This window comes from Narcine bancroftii, chromosome 8 (genome assembly GCF_036971445.1).
Source record: "Narcine bancroftii isolate sNarBan1 chromosome 8, sNarBan1.hap1, whole genome shotgun sequence".
NCBI classification, from domain to species: Eukaryota; Metazoa; Chordata; class Chondrichthyes; order Torpediniformes; family Narcinidae; genus Narcine; species Narcine bancroftii.
In genome coordinates this window covers 7,493,155-7,506,172 of record NC_091476.1, presented here as the reverse complement: position 1 = coordinate 7,506,172, position 13,018 = coordinate 7,493,155, and the positions used below count along the sequence as shown (strand labels likewise).

The 13,018-nt window shown below is 44.1% G+C and overlaps 2 protein-coding genes across 4 annotated transcripts in view; both read left to right on the top strand.

Annotated features, from left to right (window-relative positions):
- The window catches only part of abcb7 (ATP-binding cassette, sub-family B (MDR/TAP), member 7), a 46,772-nt gene extending 40,190 nt beyond the window's left edge, over window positions 1-6,582 (top strand). For 2 of the 3 annotated variants that reach the window (XM_069892809.1, XM_069892810.1), the window contains 3 exons: window positions 3,305-3,408; window positions 3,595-3,702; window positions 4,879-6,582. In XM_069892809.1, coding sequence (XP_069748910.1) covers window positions 3,305-3,408; window positions 3,595-3,702; window positions 4,879-5,094 — 428 coding nt within the window. In that variant the 3' untranslated portion in view covers window positions 5,095-6,582. Of the gene's footprint in view, window positions 1-1,346; window positions 1,454-3,304; window positions 3,409-3,594; window positions 3,703-4,878 lie in introns of those variants that run through there. The other variant, XM_069892811.1, reaches the window with a different exon arrangement.
- A 2,846-nt stretch (window positions 6,583-9,428) lies between these two features.
- Window positions 9,429-12,050, top strand: LOC138741650 (uncharacterized). The gene has a single exon (XM_069895990.1). It carries the CDS (start codon window positions 9,436-9,438, stop codon window positions 10,945-10,947), a length of 1,512 nt encoding a protein of 503 aa, XP_069752091.1. The 5' UTR covers window positions 9,429-9,435; the 3' UTR covers window positions 10,948-12,050.
- The last annotated feature ends 968 nt before the right edge of the window (window positions 12,051-13,018 follow it).

The window sequence follows — 13,018 nt, the reverse complement described above, 5'->3', positions numbered from 1 at the left end:
ACTGACCTTTTAATCATTTTGGTTACATTATTTCAGTTTCCTTTGGATTTTGGGAATTCATACAAGAATGAATAGACTAGTTACAAAAAATTCGCAGGTTGGTAGGATTGCAAATTGTAAATTAAGTCCATTTTGTTATATCATTGAGTTGGTCACCATTTTGGAATACAGCATTGAATGGTCACTGCCAGTAGTGTGCTACATGAAGCATTTTTTAAAATCGCATCCACGATGCAATTAAATCCAAAGGATTATTTGTTATAGCTGCTCACAGGGACAGTTTGCTTGTCTTTTTCTTGAACCTGCCCTCTCATTGGAGCCGTGAGCTCTAACCACTATGAGCATGGTGGTTAGAACGGTGTTATTAGAATTCAATGTGGCAGGCACCAAGAGATTTCTTTAGGCAGTCCTTGTACCTTTTCTTTGGTGCACCTCTGTCACGGTGGCAGGTGGAGAGCTCGCCATATAATACGATCTTGGGAAGGCAATGGTCCTCCATTCTGGAGACGTGACCCATCCAGCGCAGCTGGATCTTCAGCAGCGTGGACTCGATGCTGTCGACCTCTGCCATCTCGAGTACCTCGACGTTAGGGGTGTGAGCGCTCCAATGGATGTTGAGGATGGAGCGGAGACAACGCTGGTGGAAGCGTTCTAGGAGCCGTAGGTGGTGCCGGTAGAGGACCCATGATTCGGAGCCGAACAGGAGTGTGGGTATGACAACGGCTCTGTATACGCTTATCTTTGTGAGGTTTTTCAGTTGGTTGTTTTTCCAGACTCTTTTGTGTAGTCTTCCAAAGGCGCTATTTGCCTTGGCGAGTCTGTTGTCTATCTCATTGTCGATCCTTGCATCTGATGAAATGGTGCAGCCGAGATAGGTAAACTGGTTGACCGTTTTGAGTTTTGTGTGCCCGATGGAGATGTGGGGGGGCTGGTAGTCATGGTGGGGAGCTGGCTGATGGAGGACCTCAGTTTTCTTCAGGCTGACTTCCAGGCCAAACATTTTGGCAGTTTCCGCAAAGCAGGACGTCAAGCGCTGAAGAGCTGGCTCTGAATGGGCAACTAAAGCGGCATCATCTGCAAAGAGTAGTTCACGGACAAGTTTCTCTTGTGTCTTGGTGTGAGCTTGCAGGCGCCTCAGATTGAAGAGACTGCCATCCGTGCGGTACCGGATGTAAACAGCGTCTTCATTGTTGGGGTCTTTCATGGCTTGGTTCAGCATCATGCTGAAGAAGATTGAAAAGAGGGTTGGTGCGAGAACACAGCCTTGCTTCATGCCATTGTTAATGGAGAAGGGTTCAGAGAGCTCATTGCTGTATCTGACCCGACCTTTGTTTGTTTTCGTGCAGTTGGATAATCACCGCCAGTGGGCTGATAACCACCGCCAGTGGGCTGATAACGCCTCAAACCGTGCATCTTGGCGCCTCACAGTTTGGCGGGCAGCAGCCTCCTTTGAAGAAGACCGCAGAGCCCACCTCACTGACAAAAGGCAAAGGAGGAAAAACCCAACACCCAACCCCAACCAACCAATTTTCCCTTGCAACCGCTGCAATCGTGTCTGCCTGTCCCGCATCGGACTGGTCAGCCACAAACGAGCCTGCAGCTGACGTGGACTTTTTACCCCCTCCATAAATCTTCGTCCGCGAAGCAAGCCAAAGAAGAAGAATTAGAATTCAACACTGTAAAGGAGTATACATATTCTCCCTGTATCACTGTAGGTTTCCTTGGGTGTTCCGGATTCCTCCCACTCTCCAAATACGTACAGGGTTTATAGGATTTTTAAAAAATTGATGTATTTGGCTGTCATGGGGTCATGCTGTGCCTCCAAATTTAAATTTAAAAACCACAAGATTTAATTCCAATAAAGACTGCACCCCAAAGTTTAGTCACTTTTGCATTTCCACTAACTATGTTTTTTAACCAAACTGCTAGCAGAGTCTGTCTTGTCTGTTTATCTACTGAATATTACAAATATGATGAATTGCATGCAAAAGAGTTCTACAACATTCAAGACTTGATTGTTAGCTGGAATGTGCTCTCAGCATGGATTTTATTTTTGGTTTTGTTGTTTGGAATTCTGGACCGGAGTTTGAATCCTGCGCTGTCTAAGAGGAATTTGTATGTTCTCCCCACGTCTGCATGAGTTTTCTTCGGGGGCTCCGGTTTCCTCCCACACTTCAAAACTTACTGGGGGTGTAGGTTAAATGGTTGTAAAATGGGGAGGCATGAACACATGGGCTGAAATGGCTTGTTACAGTGCTGTATGTCTAAATATTTAAAAAAATTAAGCATACCTTCTTGAAATACAAAGTACAACTATACCATCATGTATGTCTGCTTCTCAGATTTTATTTTTAAAAAGTGCCAGTATCTATTTTTTTTATATCTTTGTTACCACCTGTGCACAGTAATATTAGGTGATGAGAAAAAGTTTAAATCTTAACATTCTTGAATAATTTGATTGTTTAAAGAAAAAGTTAGTTATCCCTTTCAATCAATCAAAATCTGGAAGTAGAGCATATTCTATTGCCATCAAAGATAGTGAAGCGATGCCTCATTTTAGTTGTGCAGATGTTTGTCTTAAAAATACATTTTTTATGGAGAGAAGACTTTTGTTTCTGGTTTCCTATATGAGCAGAATTTAAGACTTTTGCTAATTGTGCAATTCCACTCAAAGCATTAAACTGCTGTTTATTCCCTTCTGTTGAAAAGTGCAATCTCTTTGCCCATCAACAGAATGTGCTCTATTCTCTGCTGGAACATTCAACATTACCACAGGCCAATCTTACCACTTCCATATAATCAACGTGGTTGTCGAATTTGTCAGGAGTCGAAATTTAAATACCTAATATTTTTGCATCATATCCCCACCCATTTTTCAACACAGACATTAAAGAGATTTTGTTTTCATTGTTTCCATTTCAATAACTCTGCCTCCTATTTGCAAATAGAATATTTGTGCGTTGAGGAACATTTCAAATGAATAATTTACACTATAAAAGACTAAAGTGCAGATCATTGTTCTAAGACGTGTAGCCATTTTGTAAAATGTTATAGCTTCCAAATTTTTGTCTCACCAGCATTAGTGAGCATAAGGGTTAACTAACAGAATAATTCCAATGTCCTTGATATGAAGAGTAGCTTGTTTTAAGATTTTGTTAAAATTTCACTGTTATGATCAGTTGCATAATATTTTTACTATTTAATGCCTCATCCATATGGTTTCTGGAAGAACCTGATCATTTTAAATAAATCATTGGATTGTTATTCATTATCTGGTCTTGTCTTAATCTGATGTTTCTATCAGGAGGAGAAAAGCAGAGAGTTGCAATTGCTAGGACAATTCTGAAAAATCCTCCCATTATATTGTGTGATGAAGCTACATCATCACTGGATTCCATCACTGAAGAGGTCAGTTTTTTGTCAGCTAATCCCACACCAGAGCAAAACCATCTCTTTTATTTAACTACATCATGCAAATTATGCTTTTAATCAAGATTAACTCAATGATTCATTTTTGAATAATCTTCTGTATCCTGCTTTGTTTTTTGAGGTTTTTCAGTCCTCTTTGCAGTAATCAATTTCTATTTTTCACAGAATATTCTGAGTGCAGTGAGGGGCTTGACTTATCAGCGCACATCTGTATTTATTGCTCATAGGCTTACGACAATTGTGGACGCAGATGAAATTCTGGTTCTGGATAAGGTAGGAGAATCACTACTCGAGATTCTTTGTGCAAATAGAAAGGTCCCGACCAGATTTGCAACGAGTACTTAATCAACAAAGCTTATCCACGGTGATAGGCTGACATTTGCATTTCCCAGTATATTGAGTTCCTCATTGCAAAATGATTGCCATTACAGATAAAAACCTGGCACTCTCAAAAAAGGAAAAGCTAGTGCAGAATTGATGCAGCTCAATTAGACTGTTGACCCCATGAACGGTGAAATTGTCTTTCTTTGCTACTTCACACAATGAGCTCCTGCTCTTGGGCTATCCCTTGTGTCAAAGCTGCAAGGAAAAGGTTTGTCAGCTGTGTACAACCTTCTATGATCATCACGTAAGTAGCAATGGTGTACACAGTTCACAAGATGCATTTAAAAACATACGAGTATTTCCTTACTCTTTTTTTGTAAAGGAGACTGGAGGTTATGGCTCAAGTCCTTGTGCGTCTTTTGAAATCATGAACTATTTACATTTTGCATGCTGAGGTGCTTTGGTAATTTATACAGCAGGTTGGTGGTGGCACAATTGTTGTTGGACAAGTAACCAGGAGGTCTGGATTAATATTCCAGAGTTCAAATCATTCTCGTAGTTGTGGACTTGGATGTGAAAACCCACCTGGTTCACTAAAGTCCTCACTCCATCCAGCCAAGATGTGACTCCAGACTCTCAGTAATGTTGATTCTTAAATGTGCTTGGTACAGAGAAGAAAAATAATTCAGATTGTATGTCTTGATCATTTGTGCCACATGAAATGTCTTCATGAATGATTGGAGAGGTTTTAGATTGTGGGAAAGTATCTACAAGGGGAAAGTATCTGCAATGGACCACGTGGCAATCAAATGCCACTTGGGCCCATCAGAAATGTCTTTCATCATGGATAGAGCTTCCACAAGATTTAATTAGTAGATTTGATTGTTTAAATATTTGAATGTTAATTATCAGTTTCAATCAAGGAAAGTGACCTTTCCAACTCAACTTGTACATTTATGCTATAAATTTATTCTAGTCATATTATTTAGACATACCAAAATGTAAATTGAGAATTTTTTTCTTTAAACTGGTAAATCATTCAGGTGGATCATGAGTAATATTGGACTACAAATTTTTTTCTAAATGACAATGTTTTCTCTGACTTCTGTTTTCACTTCACTGCAGGGCAAAATAGCAGAACGTGGAACACATTTGACTCTCTTGAACAATACCAACAGCCTTTACTCTGAACTGTGGCACACACAAAACAGCAGAGTATTCCACAAAAATTCCAATAGTCAAGTAGTTAAGAGAGAAATGTCTTCCAAGGAAGAGGAAAGAAGAAAATTATCAGAAGAGATTCTGAATAGCGTGAAAGGTTGTGGAAACTGCTCCTGCTAAATATTTTGGCTTGTATTAGGACATAAACTTTTGCTGGTATTTTGCACTGGATTGTTGTTAGGTCTCAATATAGAAAGAGACAATTTGAACAGCAAAGTTGAAGAAACTTTTTAGTGAAGGATTTTTTACTTTTAAACAAAATGGTCAAAATATTTTTGATCGTTGACACTGATGTTGAGGGGTTTTTCATGGAAGAACAAACAAACTGATGTCAAAAAATATTCCATTGTAGTTGTGTCCATGGATTTCCTCTGTATACGTTCGAGGGAATTGTGCATATGGGTAATTTTACTACATTATAGTAATTCAATAAAGTCACCTGTAATGTAGTCGGTTAATTAATACTGTATCAGTATTGGCATGGGCCAGATCTTGGGAGAAATCGTAAAGCTAAATTTTTTTTTTGTCCACGATGTGTATGTTGGGACTGAGCAGTCGGAACATTATAATCCTAATGGGATAAATTGTATAAATATTTGGACTTGGATTCTATGTTCAACACTCTATTATCTAGAGTTAGTTTCTAATTGGGGAAGTGTTTTGTTTACTGGAATTACCTTGGGAATAAATAAAGCACAGTTGAACTTGTTTTTGTCTGCATTAACATTTATCAATAATGCAAATTTTGAACTTTGTTTACAGCCTTTTTATAAAACCTCCAAAATAATTTAAATAGCTGATAATTTATTAGTTCATAATTTGGGTTAACATGCCAATATTTTAGAATGTTAACTTTAAATAAAAAGGCTGTGAAGAAAACTGTCTTGTGTTATCTCTTGAGTTGCATAGCCTGTATGTTATTAATATCCTGTTGATTGAAAATCCACAGTTCTGTATAAATCTCTGTTCTTCATACTAAATTTCTGTGACATGCTTCGCAAAGAATTAAGGTAACATTGAGTGATGAGGTATGTAATTGCGGCTACACATGTTGACCTGCTACCATTTTGTACCTTCCCAATGTTTTATTTTTGGTTTGTTTTACCTTTGTGGTGGTGGGTTGGGGGGTGGGGGGGACTTGTGAATAGAAGATTCAATGAGATATCAGAAGTTTGACTGTGAAGCTGGATACTGAACACTTGATAGCATCTTGCATTTCAATATTAATCTGTTGAAAACATTTCTTTGGCTTTTTGCTGTTAACAAATTTAACGTGATTTCATGATCAGTGGCAGTCTGATAAAGAACTAATTCAATCTGAATTCTTGAACCAAATTGCTTTTGGGGGAAGTTTGAATAATTCTTAAAAAGTTAATATGCAAAAAGGAAAACTGAACAACCAAATGAATTATCTGTTTTCATGTACAAAGGCATTTTTTATTCCTACAATTAAATGTATTATGTTTTTTAAATTATTGCAAGAAATGCAGAGTAAATGTGCCAGTTACTCTGGCAGTAGAGTCCTTTTGGATATGTGGAAATATTAAACTGCAGTGTCCTCCTCTTGTTACTTTTTTGTCTTGCTGATTAAATGCTGGTCCAAAATAGGATTTTGTAGTTTGTGTGTTTTCTGAAGTTTTCAAGTCATGAAGACTGTTGTTGTTGTGTGATCCAGAGCACTGCTCTTACCGTTGTAGTTTGCATAGCTAAACATTTTACTCCTGAATGGTGAATGTGTATGCTGAGCCAAGCAGAGTGTGTTACGGCTTGGGGTTACTGTTTGAAGAGGGTTTTCACTAAATTCTGCAAACTGGCTAAGGGATGAAGCACTGGTAAATGAATGTGTGCACTATTCTAGCTCTACTGATCGTTGCCAATCCAAATAATACCTGATAGCAGCAAATTAATGGCATCCATAAATTCTAAACCATTTGAGTGATCTTTATATTATATATTGAAGCACCTCAGCACAAGGCAGGCGAACTGGGCCCGCTTGTAAGCCACGCAGCGGGGCAGCCGGCCAAAACGCCATCGGGGGTTTTCCTTCCTTCCAGCTCGGGGCTCAGAAACCCGCGCTTGGGGACTATGTGACACCCGGGTGACGTCAGTGCCCTCCAGCGCGGTTATCAGCCAGGTCCGGGCTGGGAGTATAACTGCAGCCCAGCAGCCTGCAATAAACTAGTCTGCTCACTGAGCTCAACCCGTCTGGTTGTGTGTGTTATTGCAGGAGCAGAGTAGCCACCGCTACAATTGGTGACCCTGACTGGTTAAAATGTTTTTGAACCCATCATGAGCGAGCCTGGGATCAGTGCTATAGCCGTGAAACTGCCTGAATTCTTGGTTCAGGAACCGGAGACCTGGTTTGGCCACGCAGAGGCCGACTTTCACCTCCACCAGATTTCGTCCGACACGACCAAATTCTACCATTCGAAACCATCAAGCAAGTGCTTACCGGGACCCTCGGACTATCCAGACACCAGGGTGCCGCTCGGGTGCTGCACCTCGACGCCCTGAGGGACAGGTCCCTGATTGAACTGATGGATGAAATGCTCGTGCTCATGGGTGAGCACACCAACTGCCCATTTTTTGAGCACATCTTCATCGAACATATGCCCAGGGACCTCCGCCCGCTGCTGGTTCAGGAGAGCTTCACTGACCCGAGGAAGGTCACCCAGAAGGCCCAAGAGTTATGGCTCACACAATTCTCGGAAGGCTCAGTGGTCCAGCAGGTCACGAGGCATGGGCACGACCACGCCAAGCCCGCCCCTAGCGCTGCAGTAGAGCAAGGCCCAGAAGTCTCATAAGCACTGCTCGTTCCAGGGAAACGACCAGGCTGGTAGCTGTTGATGGCTGCAGCGGCTGGCCAAGGAAACAGCCTTCTCTACCTGTGGGACTCAGCAGCTTGTGGTTCCTCGTTGACACTGGAGCCCAGATCAGCATCATCCCGGCCATGGCCATCGAATCCAGGAACCGACCTCGTGGACCTCCCCTCCGTGCAGCCAATGCAACGGCAAACCGGACGTATGGAGACAAGACAGTCCAATTCCAGATTGCCCAATGGAATTTCACGTGGAGGTTCACCGTCTCATCCCTCCCGACTGCCATCCTGGGTGCAGACTTCCTCCTCGCACACAGGCTTCTGGTGGGCATACGAGGTAGGCGCCTGGTGGACGCCCGTACCTTCCAGGCCGTTCGCCTCAACGACACCCGCTCGGAGCAATCGCAGGTGGCCACAATCAGCACGCCCAGAGACGAGTTCCAGCAGATCCTGGCCGAGTTCCCGACACTCCTCAAGCCACAGTTCTCCAGTGCCTCACCGTGCCACAGGGTGTTCCACTACATCCCCACCCAGGGCCCACCGGTTCACCCCAAGGCATGCCGGCTCCCGCCTGACAAGCTTCAGGTAGTGAAGGAGGAGTTTTCACATCTGTTGGAGCTGGGATGCACTCGGCGGTCTGACACCCCATGGGCCTCACCCCTCCACTCTGGTGGCTGGCGTCCCTGCGGAGACTATCGACGGTTCAACAAGGCAACTGTTCCTGACCATTACCTCATCCCTCACATCCAGGACTTTACGGCCAAATTGCACGATGCGAGGGTCTTCTCCAAGGTTGACCCAGTGCGCGGATATCAACAGACCACGATGCACCCTGACGACATAACCAAAACAGCCATCATCACTCCCTTTAGTTTGTTCCAATTCCTGCGTATGCCATTCGGGCTCAAGAACGCTGCTCAGACCTTCCAGCGCCTTATGGACTCTGTGGTCAAGGACTTGGATTTTGTCTTTATTCATTTGGACGACATCCTTGTCGCCAGCAAGGACCGGGCTCAACACAAGGCACACCCGCGTGCCTTTTCTCCTGACTGGCCAACTTCGGACTTACCATTAACCCGGCCAAATGCCAGTTCGGGAAAGAGCCATTGCAGTTCCTGGGCCATACCATCACGGCCGAAGGAGCCACGCCTGCTGCTGTGAAGGTCGCCGCTATCAGGGAATTCCCACGCCCTGACAGCCTCAAGGGGCTGGTCGCGAGTATGGTCAACTTTTACCTGCACTTCATCCCGGGAGCTGCGCGCATCATGCAACCGCTGTTCACCCTCATCGCAGCCAAGCACAAGACGCTCGCTTGGAACCCAGAAGCCTGCACCGCATTAGAGGCCACCAAGGACGCCCTGGTGAAGGCCACCATGCACGCCCACCCGCACACCGACCTGCATATCCCACTCTCTGTCGATGCCTCTGCCACAGACGTCGGTGCCATCCTGGAGCAGCAGGTGAATGGACATTGGAAACTGCATTCTTCAGCCGCCTGCTTCACCCGCTGGAACGCAAGTATAGTGTGTTTGACCGTGGGTTACTCGGCATGTACCTGGCAGTGTGGCGTTTCCGCTATTTTTTTGGAGGGGAGAACTTTTACCATTTTCACAGACCACAAACCCCTCACCCAGGTGCTCGTGATGGCAAAGGATCCCTGGTCGACCTGCCAGCAGCGTCACCTCTCCTTCATGTCGGAGTTTACCACTGACATTCGGCACAAGGCGGGGAAGGACAATGTGGTTGCCGATGCACTCTCGCGACCGGCCATCTGCGCGCTGACGCCTGGCCTCAACTTTGACCAGCTCACGCGGGACCAGGAAACTGATGAGGAGATGAGAGCCTTCAAGACTGCTATCACCAGCCTGCGGTTCCGAGACCTCCCGACTCCGAGCGGCGAAGGCACCATCCTGTGTGATATCTCCTTGGGCACCCCACGGCCAGTGGTTCCCCAGCAGTGGCGCAGGCAGGTCTTCCGTCACATTCACATCCATCAGGTCCAAGGTCCAGATGGTGGCAGAGCGGTTCATATGGCATGGGCTGCGGAAGCAGATCGCGGGCTGGGCCAGAACATACACCCATTGCCAGACGTCCAAGGTGCACAGGCACACCAGGACGCCCATACAAGAGTTCGAGCATGTCCGGGAATGGTTCAGCCACATTCACATGGACATCGTCGGGCCCTTACCCATTTCCCGGGGCAACCGTTATCTGTTTACGGTGGTGGACCACACCACTCGCTGGCTCGAGACAATCTTGATGCCAGACGCCTCCACCAACTCCTGCTACCGAGCCCTGTTGCATGGTTGGGTCGCCTGGTTCAGCGTCCCGGCTCACCTCACCAGCGATCGGGGCACCCAGTTCACATCTGTGCTCTGGACACAGCTCGCCAACAGGTTGGGGATACAGCTACACCACACTACGCCTACCACCTGCAGGCCAATGGACTGGTCGAACGTCTGCACTGCCACCTTAAGTCGGTGCTCATGACCCACCTCACTGGTCCCAACTGGACGGACAAACTGCCTTGGGTGCTCCTGGGCATCCGCTCCATTCCCAAAGAAGATCTGCAGGCGTCATCAGCTGAGCTTGTCTACGGTGCGCCGCTGGCACTACCTGGTGAGTTCGTCAACACACCTCACAATCCCCAGCGGTCGCCGCATGAACTACTTCCTCACCTCCGGGCACGCTTGGACTCCTTCAAACCCCCACCGCCGCCCAGGCATGGCACCCGCCCGACTCGCATTCCTGGCGAACTGCTTTCCACGGAGTTCGTTTTCGTTCGGCAGGACCTGACTGCGGCACCTCTGCAGCGACCGTACGAGGGGCCATACAGGGTTATACACCGTTCCAGCTCGACGTTCACGCTTGACTTGGGCGGCAGGCATGAGCTGTTTACCATGGACAGGCTGAAGCCAGCGCACCTCGATCCCACAGAGGCCACGGTCGTTGCCCAGCCCAAGAAGCGAGGCCACCCGGCAAAAAAGAACATTGACGCTGGTTCTGCAGGTGTCTGTGTTGCGGCTCACCACAAGGCAGGCGAACTGGGCCCGCTTGTAAGCCACACGGCGGGGCAGCCGGCCAAAATGGTGCCGTCGGGGGTTTCCTTTCCTTCCAGCTTGGGGCTCAGAAACCCGCACTTGGGGACCACGTGACGCCCGGGTGACGTCAGCGCCCTCCAGCATGGTTTTCAGCCAGGTCCGGACTGGGAGTATAAGTGCAGCCGAGCAGCCTGCAATAAACTAGTCTGCTCACTGAGCTCAACCCGTCTGGTTGTATGTGTTATTCCAGGAGCAATGTAGCTGCCGCTACATTATCTTATTTCTTTTGTCTTTGCATGTAACAACTTTGTTAGATGTTTAGAAACCTATTGCTACAAGTTCTACTGAGATCTTTCACCAAATTTTTTCAAAATCCTAAAAGTTCAGAATACAGAAATGTTCATTTTATTTGCATTCAAATCAGAGTGATCTTTGTACATCATGATGTTGTTCTTCGGTTAATAACCCAGAAATTGTTGTCTGCTTGGAACACGTAATAAAGTAACCAAGAAATTCACTCTTCGTCACTCTTTGAAAGGAAGGTGTGAAAATGTGTATGTGAAAAAGGAATTGTATGATGTATCAATATTTTCCCAATGGAATCTAATGCTCAATTTTGTTTGAAGTACCAAGTATTGAGTTATTTGTTACTTAAATGATCTATGCTAATTTTAAAAGAATAAAATTATGAATAGAATTAAGATGATCTCCTGTGCCCTTCCCTCAATTTAACTGAGTATTGCTGAAATGTAACTTCTGTGATGCAGGATTATTTTTGTAATTTTAAATGCCAAACAGGACTCTATTTTTACCAGGTCAGGCAGCATTCAAAACCCTTTGTCTGAAAATGTTCAATGTGTTTCTCTTTCTTCAGATGCTGCCTGACCTGATTCCAGCACTTAAAAAAAAATATCCAGCAGCCTTAGTTTTTATTCTTCTGTTGTTTTTGTCTGGGACTAATTTTGCTTGAGTAATACTCAATAAGCTGCAGAGGCTTTTGAAGTAAACCCACCAAAATGCTGGAGGAACTCAGCCAGTCTTTTCAGTATCTGTGATGTCCTGGGCTGTAACAACTACGTTTCGCAATGGACATGCTCCAGATGTGGCTTCCCAACACATTGTCGTTTTGCTAACTTTGCTTGATTTGTACCATGATTTTGTATCATCACATGTCCATACTTACTCCATTAAATCATCCCCAGAAATTGGGGTGCCAATTTGGAAGCCTTGTGCATTTGTTCAAATACTCTGGAGATGTTGCAATTGGAATGATTGGCAGTTGTGTGCATTTTTCATCAGTACCAAAGTAAGACGAGTGATTATTTACATAGACATTCATTCACAATCAATGCTTAATTGATGATTTGCAAATTGATTTCTTTCTTCCATTAGTGGAAACTACTTTATTCTAGCAATATTTTAGGTGTTTATTTTTTTTAAATCTCAACCGGACTGTAAAACTGTATTGTATCATTTAAATTAAACTTCAGAAGATACATTTTAAAAATTTCAGACTTATTTGAATATTTTATGTCAAAGATTTTAATTTGACAGCTTTGATATAGCCAGGCTTAAATGGGAAACATTTCTATCCTGGCTCAACTGTACCCTTTTAATCCATATTTCCAATTAAAACATTCTGAAGTGCAAATCTGATTAGCAGATACCAAAATTGTTTTCTTCTGGATTATTCAGAAGTGTTTGGCAACACACAAAAGCACTTACACAGTTGACCATATTTGCCATATGTTATTTTTGTCTTTCTCTCTAATAAAGAATACATTACATGTCTGTGTATTTGAATAAGATCCAGTATATTGATTCCACCTGGATTCGATGATAAGCCATCCCAGGAGGCATTCTTAAATTTTAGAAAATCTTTTCAATGCTGTACAAAGTGTCTGTTTAATTTTTGTGTTTGAACCTCACATTATTAACACTTTTCAAGCAGGGCTGCAAATGAGTAATGGTTTACTGCTATTAAAATTGAAGTTAAGCATGGGATAAGGGTATTGTATTTACAGATAGATTAGCGAGAGTTTACATAAAATTAGAAGCAAGCATCAGTCCTTTTATTTTGTCACCTTGCCACTTTACTTTTTGCTTCATCCTCTCCTCCCCACCCTCAATTGAATTGCAACATCAGAAAATATTTGTTCAAACAATTGTGGGTAATTTGTGAGTG